General features: G+C 41.7%; 1 protein-coding gene across 5 annotated transcripts in view; it reads right to left on the bottom strand.

Moving 5' to 3' along the window:
- Positions 1 to 17401, bottom strand: part of LIPH (lipase, member H) — a 39600-nt gene extending 22199 nt beyond the window's left edge. For 3 of the 5 annotated variants that reach the window (XM_005858433.2, XM_014530583.1, XM_014530587.1), the window contains exon 1: positions 17270 to 17401. In XM_005858433.2, the coding sequence (XP_005858495.1) occupies positions 17270 to 17318 (49 nt within the window). In that variant the 5' untranslated portion in view covers positions 17319 to 17401. Of the gene's footprint in view, positions 1 to 12650; positions 12802 to 15798; positions 15990 to 17269 lie in introns of those variants that run through there. The other 2 variants (XM_014530595.1, XM_014530599.1) reach the window with 2 other exon arrangements.
- Between the last annotated feature and the right edge of the window lie 4792 nt (positions 17402 to 22193).

Raw genomic sequence — 22193 nt, 5'->3', positions numbered from 1 at the left:
GGCTAGATCTAGTTGCATGATGTTGCAAAGTCATACCTGATTGAGAATTCATACATAGTGACTTTTTCACCAGGAAAACCATCTTTCCAAATTCTGCCTTCTTCAAGGTCTAATCCCAAAGTCATCTTAATGAAGCCTTCTCAAACTCTCCCAGCTATAACTACTGTCCCTCATCCTGGAGTTCCCCAAACTCCTTTATGGACCTCATTGACAGCACAAGGAAAATACTTTCAAGGGTGTATTATGGGTATTTATGTACATGTGTGTCTATCCTGCTAGTCCGCAATCTCCTTGGAATGGTGTCTTATAATCCTGTGTATCCCTCACTGATCCCAGGACACAGTAGAGGAGTCAATAACTAAAGCTGCATGGTCCAAGCTTCTCTCTCCTTGTCTGGAGCACCTGCCTAAGACGGCAGCAGAGAAGGTGATGTGGCTTGCCACGAGCCCAGTGACATCTAAAACTGTTGACCACAGTGGTGTTGTTAGACCCTCTCCTTTGCTCCTGAAAGCACCACCTTCAAGCATTCATCTTGCTAAGTAGACTGTAAGGATGGCCTTAGAGGAAAAGTTAGGGATGGGGAGGGGAACAGTATAGAATTCAGGGGTGGGCAAACTTTTTGACTCGAGGGCCACAATGGGTTCTTAAACTGGACTGGAGAGCCGGAACAAAAGCATGGATGGAGTGTTTGTGTGAACTAATATAAATTCAAAGTAATCATCATTACATAAAAGGGTATGGTCTTTTTTTTTTTTTAGTTTTATTCATTTCAAACGGGCCGGATCCGGCCCGCGGGCCGTAGTTTGCCCACGGCTGATATAGATGGACCTGGAGCATTTGTCATGGCAGAAAGTAGGGAATGTTTAAAAACAAGTCACAAGGATACAGGAGCCAACTTGAAGGGGCTTCCACTCGCCAGATCTGGGATAATTTGAGCACAGAATAATTAAGGACATTAATGAAATATAGGCCTTTGGAAAAAATAGGAATCCATGATTCCATGCAAATAAACAAACAAATAAATGGAGGCAAAAAGAGGACTCTTACTTCCAGTATAAGGCTGAATGCCAACTGGTAAATGTGGAGTGAATGCTGGAGCTGCTACCAATCATTTTGCAATCATGAAAACAGGGACTGGTTAGGCAAGAATCATCAATGGGTGCTGAGCTGAGTGGCGGTGGGTTCTGAGGAGGAGCATGTGTGTGTGGTCTTAAAATGTCTCCCACAGATTGCTTATGAGTGATTAGGGACAAAGTAGTAATATATGGTGGAAAAATGGAACAACACCTTGACTAGATTGTCCAAATGAACATTACCAGTGAGGGGTAGATGGACAGGATGTGCCTCTAGCTATAATGCACTGAGAAGGACACAAGATCACCTATGCAGTATTTTGGTGGGGAATGCATAACCCGAAACTAACCATGAGGAAAAATCAGACAAACACAAAATGAGGAATATTCTATTTCTTTAAAAAGGTCAATGTCATAAATCTCAAAGGCTGGAGAAATGTTCTAAATTGAAGGAACCTAAGGAGAAAGGATAAATAAATGCAATATCTGGTCTTGTTTGCATCCTATAATAGAAGGAAAAATACTATAAAAGAAGTTATTGGGCATTGACTACATTGGGATATGAACACTAAGTTAGATAAAAGTTTGGTATCAATGTTAAATTAATTGAGATTAAATAGGGAGTTAGAAATAAACTAAAGACTAAGTTGCAAGGTAAGAGGGGTGGTGGGAAGGAAGGTGGGCTTTGGGGTCCTTGGGTATTGAGACAGAGTGTTAGTTTTGCAACATTATATAAGGTCTTGGCCAAGAACCTCGATCAAATAATAGTTAAAAGCAAACCTCTGCTCAACATTGGTATCCAGACACAATAATACAATTGGGAAGACTATTGTATTTTTAGCTATAAGAATTAGTTAAAACCTTGTTTGACCCACTTTCCCACATGCTGCTTGGCTGAGAGAGAACAGCCAAGTAGGAGGTGAAGGGGAGCAACAAACAATCCCCAGCTGCAAGTTGGAGATGGTCTGTTAGGATATTCAGGTGAGTCCTAGCCAGTTTGGCTCAGTGGGTAGAGCATCGGCCTGCAGACTGAAAGGTTCCAGATTTGATTCCGGTCAAGGGCAAGTATTTCAGTTGTAGGCTCCTCCCCGGCCTGGACTCTGGTCTGGGCATGTGCAGGAGGCAACCAATCTATGTATTTCTTTCTGTCTTTCCCTCTCTCTTCCACTCTCTCTAAAAATCGGGTGAGGATTTAATAAAAATAAAAGAAATAATATTGCCCTTGCTGGGTTGGCTCAGTGGATAGAGCGTCGGCCTGCAGACTGAAGGGCCCTGGGTTCATTTCTGGTCAAGGGTACATGCCCGGGTTGTTGGCTCAATCCCCAGAAGGGGGCATGCAGGAGGTAGCTGATCAATATTCTCTCTCATCATTGATGTTTCTATCTCTCTCTCCCTCTCCCTTCCTCTCTGAAGTCAATAAAAATATATTAAAAAAAAAAAAGAATATTCAGGAGAGGGGGGTCCACACCCTGTGATGGCCATTCTTGGGGGGATGGAGCAGAAGGGGAAGACTGCTGACCTGCAATTGGCCAACAGAAGACAAGAGGGACTTGGGAAACATCTGTTCTGACTTCCTCCAATAGGAATTTAGAAACCATTTGCCCTGGGCCCCTAGCCTCAGGGAATCTACACTTGCACACCCAGAAACTGCTGCTCCTGGAGTCTGAGCCTCAGAGTAATCTTCTTCCTGGGTCTATAACCTGAGTCCATTCATGTAGGCTTTTATTTGAAACTTCTTGCACAGGCTCTGGTACTCAGGAGTGACGTTCCAAAATAGAATGAGTGAAAGCTCAAATAGAAGGTTAAAAATTAAGAAGGCTTTGAAATACCTCACCCTGGAAAATAGTGAGCCCCAAACTCACACATTCCTCCTTTTACTCTTCACTGTCAAGTAGCATGTGCAGTGAGGCATGTTCACAATATACTATCTTTGTTTTTCCTCTCCCCGCCCCCCAGCTTTATTGATAAATAACATTGTGTAAGTTTAGGGTGTATAATGTGATGATTTGACATATGTATATATTGAGATATGATTATCACAATCAGGTTATTTGTTAACACATCCTTCACTTCACATAGTTACCTTTGTGTGTGTGGCGATAAGCTTTAAGATCTCTCTTAGCAAATTTCAAGTATACAATACAGTAATGTTAACTATAGACACTACTCTGTGCATTAGATGTCAGAACTTAGACATCTATGTAAACATATTCTCCACCTGTTGGCCCCTTTCATTCATCTCTTCCTGTGGATTGCATGCTCCTGGAACACATGGACTGAAACTCGTCTGGTGCTTGTAGAGCAAGTCCCAGAGTAAATAATTGTTTAGTCACTTTATTGAACAGGTGTCACAGGGTAAGTAGGGCTGGGCCTCTCGGTTTTGTTCCTGGCTGTGCGACTGACTCACCAAGTAGCCCGGGGAAATCGTGTCGTCTTTCACTTGTCATCTACCTGCCCAAGAGAGGAATGCCGTGGAGATAGTTATGAATGAGTTCTCACTGGGGAGCGTGGTGGTGGGGGAGACAGAGATCCCTTCCCAAGGAGGGAACTGTTTGTTATGTATGTTTGTTTTGACCCAAATGAGTAATGTTAAGCCAGGGTGTCAAAAGTCACATATCTGAGTCCTTGGAAGGCTCAGAGAAGATTCGTGACGTTTGTGCCAGAGTTGTTTTTCAGTAGCAACTGCCACCTTTCATGGCTATGGAATGGCTCAACCAACCTCCTTGACCTGCTGAGTCTCTAGTAGAAGTCCTTAAAAATGGAAAGTTAGTGAAAGGCAAAAAGAGCAGTACAAATGGATTTTTATTTTTCATTTCATAGAACCACTCTGACTTCATATACTTTTAAATGTCATAGTTATTTTTATATTGGCATTGTGATCTGGAAAAGTCCTTTGCAAATACTGAGTGAAAAACAGATTTCCTAGTTCCTCTCTTCAGTACTAAATACTACAACAGCTTTACATACATTATCTCCCATCTTCAGAGGAAATGTACAGTTCATTCAACAAGAGTCTGCTCTAGCCCAGCTTCTGTGTCAGGTGGCATTTCCAAGGGAGAGTCAGGCATTAATGAAATTAATGTTTCAGGAATTATATCCTTTTTCATTTTGTGATTTGTTTGCCTTGCATGTATGACAATGAAGCCATAACTTGTTTTTTTCTTTTCGTTAACATTTGCCTGGTATGTGTTAATTCTTTTAAAACCTTTGAAACCCTAAGGGATCTTATATATAGCATCTATTTAGATTTTATTTTATAACCCAATCTGAGAGCCTTTATTTTATTAAGTATATTTTTATTGGTTTCTGAGAGGAAGGGAGAGGGAGAGAGAGAAACATCAATGATGACAGAGAATCATCGATCGGCTGCGTCCTGCACGCCCCACACTGGGGATTGAGCCGGAAAGTCATGGGCACGTGCCCTGACTGGGAATCAATCAGTGACCCCCTGGTTCATAGGTCAATGCTCAACCACTGAGCCACACCAGCTGGGCTAGGAGCCTCTTTTTTTTTTTTAAATAGGTGAGTTCAGATTTATTGGCATAACAGATATAATTGGTGTGAAGGCCACAGAAGTGCCTTACTCAGATCTGCCTTCAAGAGAACCTTCTTCAGGGAGTACAGTTAAGTTGGCAGTGCCTCCAGCCACCCCACATTCACACTGAAGTCATCGCTCACACAGGCTGCTCTCAGCCAGCTATTGTGGGGTGCTGCAGCCAGGCCAGGCAGGCTATTCCTGCCTTGTGTAGGATTCAATTAAGAGCCAACTTTGGCTCAGGCACTCTGCATCAGCCTGGCTGTAATATTCTCAGACCTGTGCTGAAGCTCATTCTACTGATCCTTCCTTTCCCCCCACCTTTCCCAGGTACCAGATCTGCATCATGGTGGGAAGGCTCTCTCTGCCTACTCCTTACTTCACCTCCTCTATCCTCAACACACATTTCCTGTAGTAGACCCTTCACCTCCTCTATCCTTCACACACATTTCCTGTGGTAGACCCTTCACCTCCTCTATCCTTCACACACATTTCCTGTAGTAGATCCTTCACCTCCTCTATCCTCCACACACATTTCCTGTAGTAGATCCTTCAACTTCTTTATCCTTCACACACATTTCCTGTAGTAGACCCTTCAACTCCTCTATCCTTCACACACATTTCCTGTAGTAGATCCTTTGCATGTCCAATCCCATCTTGGTACCTTCTCCCTGGAGGTTCCAAACTGACACAACTGGATTTAACACTGTAATGCCACATTTTCTGATTTCAATGCTTTCTTGGTTTCTATAACTATTGTTTGCTACATGGATTGCCCTGTCTCTTTGTTGTTCTCATTTATGTATTTTTTCTCATACTTGGAAGTTTATAGCCTGCTTTAATTCTTTTGGTGTTAACCTTTATAACTGTATATGAAATATTTACATCTCAATTTCATGGGATGTAAATGTGTGGACTATAGACCACAAGTAGACTACATGCAGAATTACTCCAGACTTAGGTATATGTATTCAGACTTAATTATCCACTGATGTGAACTCCTAGCAAGGATTTTTGGGGCATCAGGAAACTGTACCTCAGACTGTTGTGGAGCCTATTGCTGACTTATGCCATGTAGCCTGCTGCCGACCGTTGTCAAAACAGTTTATTTCCTTACTCGGCTCCAGTCCTTGCTTTAATAACTTGAGACAATATCTAGTGACCCTCTTTCACACATGAGACATCTAGTGACCCTCTGTTACACATGATGAGGGCTTTAGCACGCTCAATACTTCTCCCACTCACCTGACTTCTACCTCCTGATTTTTATAAGTTATAAAATTATTTTTAGTTCATCTGGTGATTCCTCTTATAGTTTAAAAATAAATATTTAAGCCTTGGTATTGGTGTATCAATCACAGAGAGTTCCTGTTCTGTTTACTGCATCTGTTCTATCTCCTCATTCCCTACCAAGAAAGATGAGAAAATTAGGGCACTTACATTGCCTCTCTTCCTCTCCTTGACTCCTTCCGCAGCCATAAACACATACAAACGTACACTTTTTGTTCCCATTGTCAAAATAATCACTCCTTGTTATTTGTGGATTCACCTACTCACTAAAATTTATTTGTAACCCCCAAAGTCAATACTCGAAGTGCTTTTGTGGTTATTCACGGACATGTGCAGAATGACAAAAAAATGGAGTGGGCCCACACATCCACTTTCAGCTGAAATCAACACCACAACACTCTGCCTTCTCACTTCACCTCTCATAAAAAATATCTTTTCACTGTCTATTTACTGCCACGTTTGTTTGTTTGTTTGTTTTGCTTCTTGTGCTTTGTTGGACAAATTTTTCTGTTTAGAATGGCCTCAAAGTATAGTCCTTACATACTATCTGGTGTTCTTAAATTCAATACTAGCCTTACAGAGAAATATATAGGTTAGATAAGCTTTATGCAGGCATGACTTATAGTATAGTGCTATTGGGCATGAGGATCACTGCTAATAAATAAAAATACATATTAAATTAGGTGTCTTTAAACAGAAATATACACAAAATAAGATTTTATATTGAACAGTCAACAAAAATGTAACCAGAGGCTCTTGGGAACCTAACCTTCTATTTCCCCTGGGAATTATGGCCCAGTATTTACTAATCAAGCGTTTGCAGTGACTTTATAGAACATAACTACCATGAATAATGGGAATGAGCTGCGTATAACAATTATCTTCGGGAACCACAGTCCCCCGGTTATGCAGTTGTACTTCTGCAATGTACACAGCCACTGCTTACAGTGAGTCCCTTTCCTAGGCTTCTCCACTCACCCCTGGGTGAAAAGCTCTTGCTGTCTTTCCGAGAAGGGCTAATAATGAATAATATGTTTCCTACATTCATGCATATCTGTAAATGAATTCCTTGGCCTAAATGATGACCTGACTTTGAACAATATTCTTGTATTGAATTCCAATTCAGAGACTGTTTCACCTTAAATGTTACTGGCTTTTCTCTTATCACCTACCTGAAGCATTCTTTCCTTATTCTGAAATAACTTCCCCCTCTAGCGTAGAAGCTCCAAGATAACAGATCTATTTGTCTGTTTATCTACTGTTGTATTCCCAGTGCCAAGAACAGGGCCCCTGGCTCAGAGTTGGCATCAATGAATGTTTCTTAAATAAATAAATATCAACCTATTAACACATTATTCAGCCATTCAGAGTGATCATATGAATAATACGAAGATAGTATGATATAATTTTTATAAAACAAATGGAGTATGAAATGGCACATGCATTATGACAAACTATGTAAAATATCTGCAAAAATACATATATAGCTGCAGATGAGAAGGCCTCAAAAATAATGTGCAAACAAAAATGGGTCAGGCATCCCATTTCTGATGTTTTTAGTTTAATTGCCTAAGAGTATTAACCTTTTCCTCTCAGAATTAATAACATTTTAAGGAAACATGAAATTTACCTTACTTTGGACCATGTGGATACCGTTGTAATTAGCTAATCTTATATAATAAAAGCCTAATATGCAAATCGACTGAATGGCGGAACAACCCGTGGAACAACCAGTTGATATGACGTGCACTGACCACCAGGGGGCAGACACTCAACACAGGAGCTGCCCCTAGCCCGCAGGCCCCAGGCCAGCCAAGGTGGGCGCCAGCAGGGGCCCCCCGATTGCCCCACCAGTCGCCCCACAAATCGGCCCTGATCACCAGCCAGGCCTAGGGACCCTACCCATGCACGAATTTCATGCACTGTACCTCTAGTCCTATCTAATAAAAGACAAAAAGGGTAATTGACCTTACCATCGCTACGCTTCCCATTGGCTAATCAGGGCAATATGCAAATTAACTGCCAACTAAGATGGCAGCCGTCAGCCACGCAGCTGAAGTGAGCAGGAGGCTTGCTTGCTCCAGTGATGGAGGAAGCCAAGGTTCCCAGCCTGCCGCGGCCCGGCTCTGAGCTCCGAAAGCAACAAAGTTTCAATTATAGAAGCTAAACAACCCCCAGATACCTGCTTTCAGCAGGCCGTGGCCTCAGAGCTGGATCAAGAGGAGCCAGCTCTCAGCTCCAGTGACGGCAACAAAGTTTCAATTATAGAAGGTAAATAAATCCCAGAATAAAAAAAAAAGAAGAAAAAAAGGAGAGGCTGGGAGCTTCACTCGCCGGCCAGCCTGAAAACGGCCCTCAGCCCCTCACCCAGACTGGCCAGGCACCCCAGTGGGGACTCCCACCCTAAAGGGGGTGTGGCCAGCCTGAAAACAGCCATCAGCCCCTTATCCAGGCTGGCCAGGCACCCAAGCGGGACCCCCACCCTGATCCGGGACACCCTTCAGGGCAAACCAGCCGGCCCCCACCCATGCACCAGGCCTCTATCCTATATAGTAAAAGGGTAATATGCAAACTGACCCTAACAGCAGAAAGACTGGGAATGACTGGTCACTATGACACACACTGACCACCAGGGGCCAGACGCTCAATGCAGGAGCTGCCCTCTGGTGGTCAGTGCGCTCCCACATGGGGGAGCTCTGCTCAGCCACAAGCCAGGCTGATGGCTGCCAGTACAGCGGTGGTGGTGGGAGCCTCTCCTGCCTCCTCAGCAGCGCTAAGGACATCTGACTGCAGCTTAAGTCTGCTCCCCGCTGGCAAGTGGACATCCCCCGAGGGCTGCCGGGCTGCCAGAGGGATGTCTGATTGCCATCTTAGGCCCAATCCCCTGGGGAGCAGGCCTAAACCAGCAGGTGGTCATCCCCCCGAGGGGTCCCAGACTGCGAGAGGGCACAGGCCGGGCTGAGGGACCCCCCCCCACCGAGGGCCCAAATTTTTGTGCACCGGGCCTCTAGTTATTAATAATAGGAAAGGAGCAAAGGAAAGGCCAGACAGTATAGGCATGCTCTCTGCAAAACAATGGGAGAGGGGATTAGACAAAGAGAAGATAGATGCACGCCTGGTAAAGTTGGGGAAACTTGCGAAGGTGCTTGTTGTCAATCACACCCAAGAACAAAGGTCATTGGCCAGAATGGGTGTGGGTGGCCACTGCAAGTGTGCAGAAATTTGGCGTATTAAACAAAGAAATTCAATGTTTTGTGCTTTGGGAATCCTTGGGACTCTTGTTGCTTGGGGCTCACTCTCCTGCATTCTCCCGTGAGGCCCAAGGCCAAGCAGATCCCACAGGAAGTGGTCTAATGGGCTGTCACTAGCCTGATACTGAACTGGACCCAGCTCCAATATGGAAAGGAAACTCTGGACACTGGCTTTGCTTCCAGCTTTACTGAAACCTCAGCTACACTTCTATGACTAGATTAAGGGAAATGAGACTTTAGAAACCCAGGAATGTAATTCTATGAAAGTAAAGCTTTCTACCATATCTCATCCTTCCATGGGGCTCTCTGGAAATGCTTATTCCAGTGGTACCCTATGAACCCCACTTCCACCAATAACAATGTTATAAATTAGTTTAAGCTCCTAGAGGGCAGTTACTATGCTACTTTTTTTTTTTTCAGTATTTCCGGTACCTCCCATAAGAACTTGTCTTGTTGGATCCCAAATTCTCATGCAATTTGGAGAGCATGCAATCACTAGATACTTGCAAATAGCAAATTTGTTAAATTGCTTCACCCGCATAAACACAGTTTTTAAGTTCTATTTTATGTTGGTATTACTAAAATGATAAATTATTTATATGCCTTCAGAAAGCAAACCTCTTTTTGGTTACTTTTTTTTATATTGTTACAAAGTCAAGTTTGTTCAGGAGTAGCATTAAGAGCCAGAGTAACCACAGAACATGTTAAACTGGTTTCTACACCTTAACCTCTTCTATTAGAGTTTATGCAAAACAGATGAAACTTTGCCTTTCCTTTGCAGACTATTTTGAAATTCAATTCCTGAAATGCCATTGCCTGTTGACAAGTGGAAAATTACAATGAGATGGGTGATGTCTCCCATCCAATGAGGAATTCAGACTCCTATGTAGAATTGATTATCATTTATTGCCTTCCCTTCTGTTATATTAAAAGAAGCATATCCAAGTAGGATATTAGGGAAATCTGGCCATAACATCTTCAAAGATAACATATTTGTGCCTGAGATACTTTGTTATAATCAAATGCATGGTCACCCCTGGGCCAAATCCAGACATGCCCATATATGTATAATCTATGGCTGCTTCCCTACTATAAGGCAGAGTTGAGGGACCAATGGACAAAAAGCTGAAAACATTTACTATCTGCCTCTTTAGAGAAAAATGGTCTAATGTCTTAAACAAAAATACAACATGATTTTAGAAAGAGCATGGATTTTTAAGTCCAACTCCATGCATGGCCTACTATCTATGTGACCTCTGGTGTTTAAATGACCTGACCTCTCTGGGCTTCAGTTTCCCACTATAAAGTTATTATAATAATGGCAATCTGTTAGGCCAGTGGTCGGCAAACTCATTAGTCAACAGAGACAAATATCAACAGCACAACAATTGAAATTTCTTTTGAGAGCCAAATTTTTTAAACTTAAACTATACAGGTAGGTACATTGTTACTAACTTAATTAGGGTACTCCTAAGCTGGCCTTTGCTAAAAACGTCCTCAATCTGATTGAGGTACTTTCGCTGAGGTCGACCCCTTCCAACTCTCCCATCCACACTCGTCTTGTATACTTGTTTCAGATAGAGGAGTGTGGATGGGAGAGTTGGAAGGGGTTGACCTCAGCGAACGTACCTCAAAACAATGTACCTCCACCGTGCTGCGAATCTGGCGGCCCCCTGCTCTGCGTCTCCCGTCGCCTGATGGACCGGCACCCCCCACTTCTTCTAACGCCACTTCTTCAAAATAGACTCGCCCAGGCCGAAAACCGACTTCTGCGCATGGGCCACGAAGTTTCAATCGCACTGTACGTGTGCACCCGCACGTGGTATTTTGTGGAAGAACCACACTCAAGGGGCCAAAGAGCCGCATGTGGCTCGCAAGCCGCGATTTGCCAACCACTGTGTTAGGCGGTGCTTCCAGAGGCAAATGGAGTCTGAAGTAAAAGAAAAACACTACATGGGTAGTGTTTTCAACCAAATGTGAAAAGTTCATAAAAGCTCTACAATAAAAAACAAACAAGCAAACAAACAAACATGACTACAGATATAATCCTCCCCACTATTCAATCTGTTCACACACTACTGTCAACCCCCATAAACCATCCATCAAGGAAATGAAAGCGGCATGGGCCCAAGAAGCTGCTTGATCAGAAATGGCTTTTCTTTTTTTAAAAATATATTTTATTGATTTTTTACAGAGAAGAAGGGAGAGGGATAGAGAATTAGAAACACTGATGAGAGAGAAACAATCAGCTGCTGCCTGCACACTCCCCACTGGGTATGTGCCCGCAACCAACATACATGCCCCCGACCGGAATCAAACCTGGGACCCCTGAGTCCGCAGGCCGACGCTCTATCCACTGAGCCAAATCGGTTAGGGCAGAAATAGCTTTTCTTAAAAGACTGAATACAAGATTAAAAAAATAAAAAGATGCCTGTTCTTATTGTCAATAACACAGAGTGGTAAACCAAACAAAAGTCTATCTTTAATTAATATTCTTTTTCTTCTTAATCCTTACCCAAAGATATGTTTATTGATTTTAGAGAGAGGAACGGTCCCTAACTGGGACCAAACCTGCAGTCTAGATATGTGCCCTGTCCAGGACCTTATGGTGGATGATGCTCCAACCAACTGAGCCACACTGGCCAAGGCTAGTCTATCTTTATTTAAAATGTTGATATTTTGTCCATTGTGGACTTATTTGCATTGATTTTCATATTTTAAAAACATTGCATTAGAATATTATTCATGCATATAACTTATGTGTTGTTAGAATAATGCATTTTAATATGCCTTATTAATGGTATGCATATGACCATTTATATTAAAATATAAAATGATATTAAAGCATAATTTAAATATTGTTTTAAATATCATGAAAAATAAAATGTCATTTTTATTGCACTAAAAACCATAAATATAATTTATTTTGGTGACTGGTTTGGCAGTATAGTGCATATGGCTGGCTTTCAGTCCAGGGATTATGTGTTTTTGTCTGCCAAGAGCATCTCCTCCTGCTGAAAAAGGCTCCCCCCGCCCTATTTAAGCAATCCTATCCTATATAATCTATCTATACTACTAAAAGGGTAATATGCTAATTAGACCGGGTCGACCGGCCATCTTCCGGATGTCTGACTTCCTTCTGGACAAAGCCATGGTGGTGGAGGCTGAGGCAGAGGCAGTTAGGCGTGATCAGGCCAGCAGGGGAGGGCAGTTGGGGGCGAGATCAGGCCGGCAGGGGGTTAGGGGCAATCAGCCAGGCAGGCAGAGGCAGTTAGGGGCAATCAGGCAGGCAGGCAGGTGAGCAGTTAGAGCCAGCGATCCCAGATTGCAAGAGGGATGTCCGACTGTCAGTAGTTGGACATCCCCCAAGGGGTCCCCGATTGGAGAGGATGCAGGCTGGGCTGAGGGAACTGCCCCCTCCCCATGCACAAATTTCGTGCACTGGGCCACTAGTATCTCAATAAAATTAAAACAAAAAAAATGGTACCTATAATTTCATACTTTTGTGGAAAGTCAAGGGTGAAACGATGAAAAGTCTTTTAAAGGTGACTGGGCAGAAGTTTCACTTTTTCTGTCCAAATCAAAACATCTTTCAGTTTTCCAGTTTTCTTTCCTCTCAGAGGCTGAGGTTGATGGACCTTCATCTGTATCACTGAAGGTTAAATAAAGCCCCCCACCATGGTCACTGTGTTGGCAGGGGGAGGGTTTGAACCTAATAATGTGCAAAATAAACTACTACTCTTATTCTCAGGCTTAGGAACTAACTATAACCGTTACTTTGTTCTCTCTTTGCCAGAGAAAATTGGGTTGGATAGACAAAATGCCCTCTTGATTGGGAGGACATTGCTGCTTTCAACCACCAGCTGTATTTCTCTGGAAGACAGCCCAGAAAAGAGACATCTGTATCCCTAGACTTACTTATTTCACGAGTCTCCGTTGGATCGTCCCTGGGGTAACACTGAGCATTGACAATCCTGGATGAACCTTCCAAAGGGTCCTTTGCTGTGCCTTCATAAGACACACTGCCCCACGACTAAGCAACGCCGCCCATGCTGCCTCCGTGTCACACTCAGTTCTGGCTGTTTAGTTCCCACTTGCTTTTGTAGAAACTGATAACATCCCCCACATTTCTCATTGGGGAGAAAACTTCTACAGAAAGAGGAAACACCTCCTTCACATCCAAAAAGATGACGGAGTCGTGGACAGAAATAACCCACAATGCAGCAACAACTGTGAGTGTGCGGGAGAAGGAAGTTCTGATGTTCTGTGAGAGTCAATAAGCAAAGGTAGGTTCATATTATACTGCTCAATATGGCTGAGTCAGGCTATTAAAACTGAAAGTATCAATTTCTCTCAGACCTACTGCCAGTAACATTTACTCCAGTAACTCCTAAACCCAGATGACAGCTGTGAAATTCCACCTAATTTAACCTTGATGCCTGGTATCCAGACAGGAAGTAAAGCAGGCATGGCCCTGACTCACACTTCTTTTATTTCAAGTTTTGGGTTCCAAGGCGTGCTCAAGCTAGCTATCATTTCCCCCACCCCCAAACATGACGCAGATGTGTGTTAATAACTTCTTTAGAACAGAGACCAAGGTCAGGTATACCGGCTCAATGCTGCCTGAAATTATTTACTGAGATTCACACCAAGGTTAAGAGATGCTTTGCCTAGTATTCTGCACGCCGCCGGGCAGTGAATGCTAGTCAGGATCTGGGACACATCTCGCCACATGTTACTTGATGGAGCCGGGATGGTTCCAGGAACCCACACTGACCACACTCTTATGCTTGCCTGAAGGAATTTCCAAAAGTCCCAGAAATAAAAATCTCTTTAGGCAAGAAAGCTTGCCTTGGAAAAATTAAAAAATGAGTTGAACTCTTTTTTTAAGAGAAATTAGAAGGGGGAGGTGACATGTCTCTGCCATGAAATTTGACTTAATTTTTTAAATATGAAAAAGCAACTCAGTGTATATTTTATGCAGAGGGCCACCTGAATTTGGCATTAACCAGTTAACTGCCACGCGTCCAAAACGGAAAACATCCCCACACGCCACGATATTTTGAATTTAATTTTAAAAATCAATTTGCAATGAATATTATAAAAATAAATATATTACTCATAATTCGGGCATTCTTGAATATTTTCAGCTGAAAGTTCTCATGAAAAATGATTTTAAAGTTGATCAGGGCTGCCACTTAGGTCCGCTGCTTGCGTCTACAGACGCTTATGGCATACAATGGGTTAAAAACCTGTCCTGAGCCAGTCAAGCTGAGAATATCTCTTGCTTCTCCTTCTGTCCCCCTCCACCCAAGGAAGAGACAAGCAAGAAGCATATGGGCAAAATGCCCTCTTGGCTGAAAGAGATCTCTGCTTTTAACCCCAGGCTTATATTTCTTTAGGATACAGCTTAGAAAACAAATCAGATGCCAGGTTTCTTCGCTCTCATCTCTTAATCATGGGCAAGGTATGTGCATTCACACCCCACTTCCTCACTCACCTTTGCCTTTGCGTTAGAAGAGGATGAGTCACACACACACAATTATAAATCATCTGGAGAGGCTTTCCAACATCCTAGGAAAATCTCTGTGTTTGGCAGTAAGCTATTTTTGCTAGGAAAATATCTACCTAGTTTTACACAACTTACCATAGGCCAAAATATTGATAATAGAATAACTTCTAAAAATACTTATGACAACAGCCTTAATTTAAAACAATACTTATCAGTCTGTGTTCCTTGAGGGTTTATTAAACATGCATATTCCAGGATCTCACACCAGAGCCCTGAGTCTGGATCTCTGGGGACAGAGTTTTCACGTTGTGTGTGTGTGTGTGTGTGTGTGTTGTTTTTTTAATCCTTACCCAAGGATATTTTTCCATTGATTTTTAGAGAGAGTGGAAAAGAGAGGGAAAGTCAGAGAGAAATATCAATGTAAGAGAAACACAGTGGTTGGTTGCCTCCTGCATGAGCCCTGACCAGGGCCTGGGCTGGGGAGGAGCCTGCAACCAATCAAACCTGGGACCCCTTGGTCTGCAAGTTGAAACTCTATCCACTGAACCAAACCGGCTAGGGCAGAGTCTCCACATTTTTAACAAATTTCCCAGGTGATTCTGGTATGCACTAGAGTTTGCCTTGTACACCGGTAAGATAAACATTTTCATCATGATATCACAGAGGTTAGAACAACAAAACAAAAATCTCCGAAAATGAGTGACTTGTATCCTTGGGATTTCTGAATCACATCCTAACACTTGCTAATTTTTGGACAGCAAGGAAAACAAGGCAAAAGGAGAGAGTGATTAATAATTTCTGCTTTCAGATGCATGTTATTCAAAACCCTCCCCCATGAAAGTTCCAAGTTCATGGTTTTGCAGATACTGAGAAGTCTAGATCTAGCTTACAGCCATAATTATGGTGGTTTTTTTTCCTTCTAGCTACAGAAGTCTATTGTGGTGTGTCTCTGTCTGCTTAGAGTCTATCATGCAGCAGTGAGTCTTCTAGAATCAATTTAAAACAAGACTTTACTAATGAGGTAACAGTAAGTAAAAAGGCAGGTCACAAAAAAATTAAGCTCCTGCTTTGTAAATAGAGATATATCCTTCCTCCCTTGGACCTCACTGGGTGAGACCTCCTCAAGGTTGAGCCTACCCTCTGCTTCCTCCAGGGTCCTCCTTCCCGAGTATAGATATAAAGGTGCCTCAATCTGGAGGTCCAAGATGGCAGTGGCACAGGAGGACGCTGAACTCACCGGAAGAAGTAACCACAAATCACCATCAGGTTTTCGTGTTATGGTTAGCTCCCTCTCTCCTTAAGCTACCCCTAAACTGATGTTCATTTTTAAAATAAATAAATGATAAACACGCTTTAAAATGTTGACTTTTCAGTGAAAATATCATCACTAGTAAAATATTAACTTACTATTAAATCAAAAGCACAAAGTAAGCCCTGGCCTGTTGCTCGGTTGGTTAGAGCGAGTTCCCAATATGCCACGGTTGCGGATTCGATCCCGGTCAGGGCACATACAGGAATCAACCAATAAAGGCATGAATGAGTGGAACAACAAATCGATGCTTTCTCTCTCCCTTCCTCTCTCTAAAATCAGTTTAAGAATTAAATTTTTTAAAAAAGCACAAAGTAAGAAAAATTTATTTTTTGACCCAGTGATTTCACTTCTAGTAATATATCTGAAGAAATCTGAAACACTAATTTGAAAGAATAAGTGCACCCCTAAATTTCAGAATTATTTTAAAGGCTACTTTTTTTAAAAAAAAAAGTATATGTACTGTACTTGATCCATTCCTGTATATAGCTACACTTCTGCTGTTTCTAGTTTCAAGTTTTAGTAAATAACAGAATCATCTTCTATATAAGTTCTTTTTCTTTTAAAAGTTATTTCTCTAGAATAAATTCCCAGCAATGGTTTTGCTACTTCAAATGGCATGAACATTTTATGGGTCCATATATATAACATATTTTCCTTCAAAAAAATTTGTGCCACATTACCATAACCTATGTGAAAAAGAACTGGATTCCTAAAAAGACTGAGAGGTATTGAAAGCTTTTCACTTCATTTTTTGTTACTGTTTTAATTTTTATTTCTTAATTATGATTAATAATTTTTAAGCTATCAATATGCCAAGCACCATTTTAAGGGGTTTACATATATAAAATTATGTTTTTCTGTAAGAACAATTTAAAATAAACCCTTAATGCATAAAAGCTATAAAACCTACCCTTTATATATTAGCTCTTCTAATATAATAAAATTTTAAATTTCCAGAAAAGAAATAATCTTATTTCATAGAGGTAGGAATGGCACAGAAAAAAATGTAACTATGAAGAAAAGAACATTATTCTAGATTTTTCCACATATTTAATTTTTGGACCTTAGAAGATCAAGTCAACCCAAAGGAATAAGAGTTTCTTTTATTACTGAGAAAACTATGTGTAATTTATTTTCAAAATTAGAAAATTTATTCAATCCTTATCTTCTTTCTTAAACATGATTGGATGAAACTTAAAAAGTCCAGTAAGAAAGTGGGATGATAAAAGGCAAAATGACATTAACACTAGCAATATTTTTTAAATAATTAAGGAAATGATTCAATAAATGACCTACCTGATCTCACCAAGCACATCAAGCTGATGAAGAAGTATAATCTCAGCATATGGGGACTGGAGAGAGTGTGTCACAGTCACAAGAATGATTTCCTTCCCAGAGCCTTAGAGTTTCAACTGAGGGCTTTGCTCAGAGAGCTCAGATAACTAATCCAGAGGTGTGGTGACAGCAGGAAGTTCCCAGGGACTGCAGGCAGGTCCCACCCCTTTCAGAATACTTGACTCCTCCTCTTTTCAAAAAAAGTCGGATATGTTTCTACCTTACACAATTTTATGCATATCTTAATATTTTAATACATATTTGCAGAATGACGAGTTCAAAATAGTTTCATTCTTTGTGGGCGGTTTATTAGTTGTTTGGCTTGGTGTGTTGAAATCAAGAGTGATTTGAAATATTTTCCTCTCGTGTTCTTGTGAATGAAACACATCCAGTTAGTGTTCGGTTGGCCTGTGTATACAAAACTACTTGTTATGTTAATTCACACACTCATTTCTCATAGGACAGTCTTTAGATTTTATTAAGAACGTTTCATTAAGTCCAATTGTATACCTACATGTGCCAAAATATGCTTCAGAATAAAAGAAACATTTTTATGGTATTATATATCTTTATTTTTATTTCTTCTATCTAGATTTCCTATCTAGTTATTAGTTCTCCTCCTCCCTCTTCTCTTCCTCCCCTGCCTCCTCCTTCTGTTCCTCCTTCTTTTAAAGAAAAACAAATGCAAAGACTTTAGAGAACTATGCCAGAATCCATCCACCTCAGTCTTGGAAGTAACTAAACGTGTGCTTTTTAGCTACAAGATAATTTAATTCTCTTTCTGGGGGAGTGCTTGTAATGCTTAGACTTTTGGTGGTCTGATGAGCATAAAAATAAAGACACAAGCAATTTAAGAATATATTTTCATCCAAAGCAGTAGGCAAAAACCACTAGTCACTTAGCTTTGTCTATCTGAAGTATGTGTTTATGAAGTACGAGCATCTCTGATCTAAGTTTATCAGTTCTCAGCACCTTAATTTGCAGGGGATTCCTTACAGGAAGTAGTTTCTAGCAATGCTTCCCAAGGAATCAGTACATTAGAATTACGGAGGCAGGGGGCATTAAAAAGTATTATATATATATATATATCTGTGTCACACCTCAGATCTAATGGATGCCAAGATTTCTGGCTCTGGTCAAATGACCTGGTTGCAAATCCCACCACTTCCAGTCACTAAGTGTGTGGCCTTAAGGGAACTATTTAAGTTCTCTAAGTCTTAGTGTTCTCAACTGTAAAATCCTATATAATAAAGAAGTAATATGCAAATTGACCCTCATGCCCTCACAAGATGGCTGCCTACAACCAGGCTAGCAGGGGGGTTAGTGAGGGACGACCAAACGACTGAACAAGAAGCCCGCGTGGGGCGACCAGGCCAGCAGGGGGGTTAGTGAGGGCAACCAGGCCAGCGGGCGGGGGCACTTAGGGGTCACCAGGCTGATGGGGGTGTAGTTAGGGGCTATCAGGCCGGCACGCAGAGGCAGTGAGGGGCGATCAGGCTGGCAGCGGGGGCAGTTAGGGGCGACCAGGCAGGCAGGCAGGTGAGCAATTAGGAGCCAGTGGTCCAGGATTGTGAGAGGGATGTCCGACTGCCGGTTTAGGGGATCGGACCTAAACCGGCAGACAGATATCCCCCGAGGGGTCCCGGATTGGAGAGGGTGCAGGCTGGGCTGAGGGGACCCCCCTCCCCATGCATGAATTTCATGCACCGGGCCTCTAGTGGAGATAATAAAATCACACACCTCACAGGGTTATTATATGGATTAAATGAAAGTTCTTAGCACTTTGCCCACTACCAAGGTAAGTGCACTCACCACTTGGTAACTATTGTTATTACCTAACTGGTCACACAATCCGCACCTTTCCTCCCTGCAACTCCTACCCCTTAAAAGGTGGGCTGTGCAATGCTGAGCAGAAGGATCTGGTGGAGAATCTCTGGGGTTTTAGGAATGGAGAGCAGTTTACAGCAGTGATGTTTCAGGTTAATAACTTTAGTCAGCAGTTTAGTCTATTTTTGTGTTTTGTCTGCTGCTTGGAGAAGTAAATTAGAGATATGGAAATAGGAAAACCTAATAGGTGACCTGCTAGCTATTTTACTTTTCCATTTTCAAAAAGCTCTACTAATTTGAAAACAACTGCCCTCGGGAACAAATGGAGCATTGTTTCACAGTCTCCTAGGAACCGGTTATGGAACACATGGCTCCCTGTTGGATCCGTGTACTTGCCTGATAAATATTTGTTGAGTGCCTATCAGTTTTAGTACCATGCCAAGTGTTTATCTACACAGAGCCAATGTATATTTTCCTGGAAACTAGCCAAGTATAGGAACAAAAATCATTTCCGTGGGGAGGCTTTGTGTTACTTCTAACATCTTTGTGTTACTATTAATGATTATCCCACCGGTGGGCACAGAGGGTTCCCCTAAGTCAGTGATGGAGAACCTTTTGAGCTCGGCGTGTCAGCATTTTGAAAAACCCTAACTTAACTCTGGTGCCATGTCACATATAGAAATTTTTTGATATTTGCAACCATAGTAAAACAAAGATTTATATTTTTGATATTTATTTTATGTATTTAAATGCCATTTAACAAAGAAAAATCAACCAAAAAAATGAGTTCGCGGGTCACCTCTGACACGCGTGTCATAGGTTCGCCATCACTGCCCTAAGTCCTAGTCTTATGGCCCTTTCTACTTGCAGCATTCAAAACAGCACCAGAATCAGTGGGAAACCCATCCCCTCTTTTTCAGGGTAGTGAGAAATATCAAATATATATATTTAAAAACATTTCAAAGGATGGGAGAGGGGAGATGTAGGGAAGACCTGAGAATGGGTGTGGCTATAAAGAGGGAGCACAAGGAATGTTTGAGAATCTCTTGATTGTAGTGGTGGTTACAGGAATCTACACCTGTGATGAGATCACACACACACTCACACACACACACACCACACAAACACGAGTGCATGTAAAACTGGTAAAATCTAAATAGATTCTGTGGATTATACCAATGTCAATTTTTTGGTCTTGATAGTCCATTCTAGTTATGTAAGATGTTAAAATTGGGGAAAACTGTGTTAGGATACATGGGACATCTCTGAACTATTTTTGCAACTTCCTGTGAACCCATATTTATTTCCAAAGAAAAGTTTTTTTAAAAATTCCAAAAGATGGGCCAGCTTATAACCATTTGAACATTAACATTTAGTCAAAGGTATCCTGAAGAAAACCATTTCCTCATTTCTCATCAAATAGTCAAGAGCGAATAATGCAGGCCCTGGCTGGGTGTCTAGTTGGCTAGAGTGTTGTCCTGCTACGCCAAGGTTGCAGGTTTGATCTCTGGGCACATACAAGAAGCAATCAATGAATGCATAAATAAGTGGAACAACAAGTCAATGTTTCTCTCTTTCCCTCTTTCTCTTTCTCTCTCTAAAATCAATCAATAAAAATCATTTGAAAAAGAGTGAATAATGGTCAATGTTCTCAATATATGACTCCGATAAATGATCACAACTCAAGAATATTACAATTTTCCTCATCTTTAATCAATTATTATGTACTGGCTTTTTTTAAAAAAAAGATTTTTTATTGACTTTTTTTAGAGAGACGGGAAGGGAGAGGGAGAGAGAGAAACATCAATTGATTGGCTGCTTCCTGCATGCCCCCTACTAGGGATTGAGCCTGAAACCCAGGCATGTGCCTTGACCAGGAATCAAACCTGCAACCTTTTGGTGTATGGGATGATACCCAACCAACTGAGCAACACCAGCCAGGGTTGGCTAAAGAAAAACTAAAACAAAACAAAAACACACCTAAAAATCACTTGCTACAGAGAGCAGGGTAGAAAAAAGCAAGCAAGTTTCCAAGAGCAGGAAAAACAGGTATGGAAGTGTGATGGATCTGAGGGGAGGTGGTTTTATAACTCTCATTGGTTTCAACAGTCAGGAAAGGTGACCTATGTCCCCGCTTGCCCTGGTCTAGGGTTCCAAGCTGGTAAATGATTCACTATAACATCCTTACTTATGTCTTCTCATTCTCATGAATGACCCTGCCATCTTTCAGTTGTGGTCCAAGTTTGGAAAGATAAGTCTGTTTTCTTGATGCATATTCAGCAAGATCAGGATAACTTTCCCCAAATCAATATACTTATTTCATTCATCATTCCATCATTTATTGAAACATTTCTTGAACTGCCATTTTAAAAAACAATAAGGAAAAAATAAGAGATGGATCCTTCCCCCAAGCACACAGACACATTAATGATAATACTAACATAGAGGTATGGATACATATTCCATAGGAGAACTGAGGTGGAAGCGGTAAGATGCTGAATATCCCAGGGGAAGGAGCCACTGGAAAAGCTTCACATAGGAGGTGAGTTTTGATCTGGGTTTCAGAGATTAGGTAGGAGTTTGCAGGGTGAAGAAGGTGGAGAAAGAGCATTCCAGGCAGAAGGAAAAGACTTGGAGGCATAAACGAAGCGTGGATTGAGAGTTTGGAATGTATAAATAGGGAAATGATAAAGTTATTTGAAGACAGGCTGTAAAGAACTTTGTAGGTCATGCATAGGATATTGGTTTTTATCTTCAAGGTAGTAGGAACCTAATTTTTTTCTTGTTCACTTAGTTATATTACTACTAGAGGCCCGGTGAATGAATTCGTGCACGGGTGGGGTCCGGCCAGCTCACCCCGATCAGGCCAATTGGGCTGGGCAGGCTGGAGGGGGAAGGGCTGCAGGTGGTTGGCCGGCTAGCCCCACCCGCTGGTCAAACTCCCGGACGAACTCTTGGTTGAGGGGACAATTTGCATATTAGCCTTTTTTTAAAAAAATATATTTTATTGATTTTTTACAGAGAGGAAGGGAGAGGGATAGAGAGTTAGAAACATCGA

This window comes from Myotis brandtii, unplaced genomic scaffold (genome assembly GCF_000412655.1).
Source record: "Myotis brandtii unplaced genomic scaffold, ASM41265v1 scaffold118, whole genome shotgun sequence".
Lineage (NCBI taxonomy): Eukaryota > Metazoa > Chordata > Mammalia > Chiroptera > Vespertilionidae > Myotis > Myotis brandtii.
Note: the sequence above shows the minus strand (reverse complement) of the source record. Positions and strands in the feature narration are given on the sequence as shown.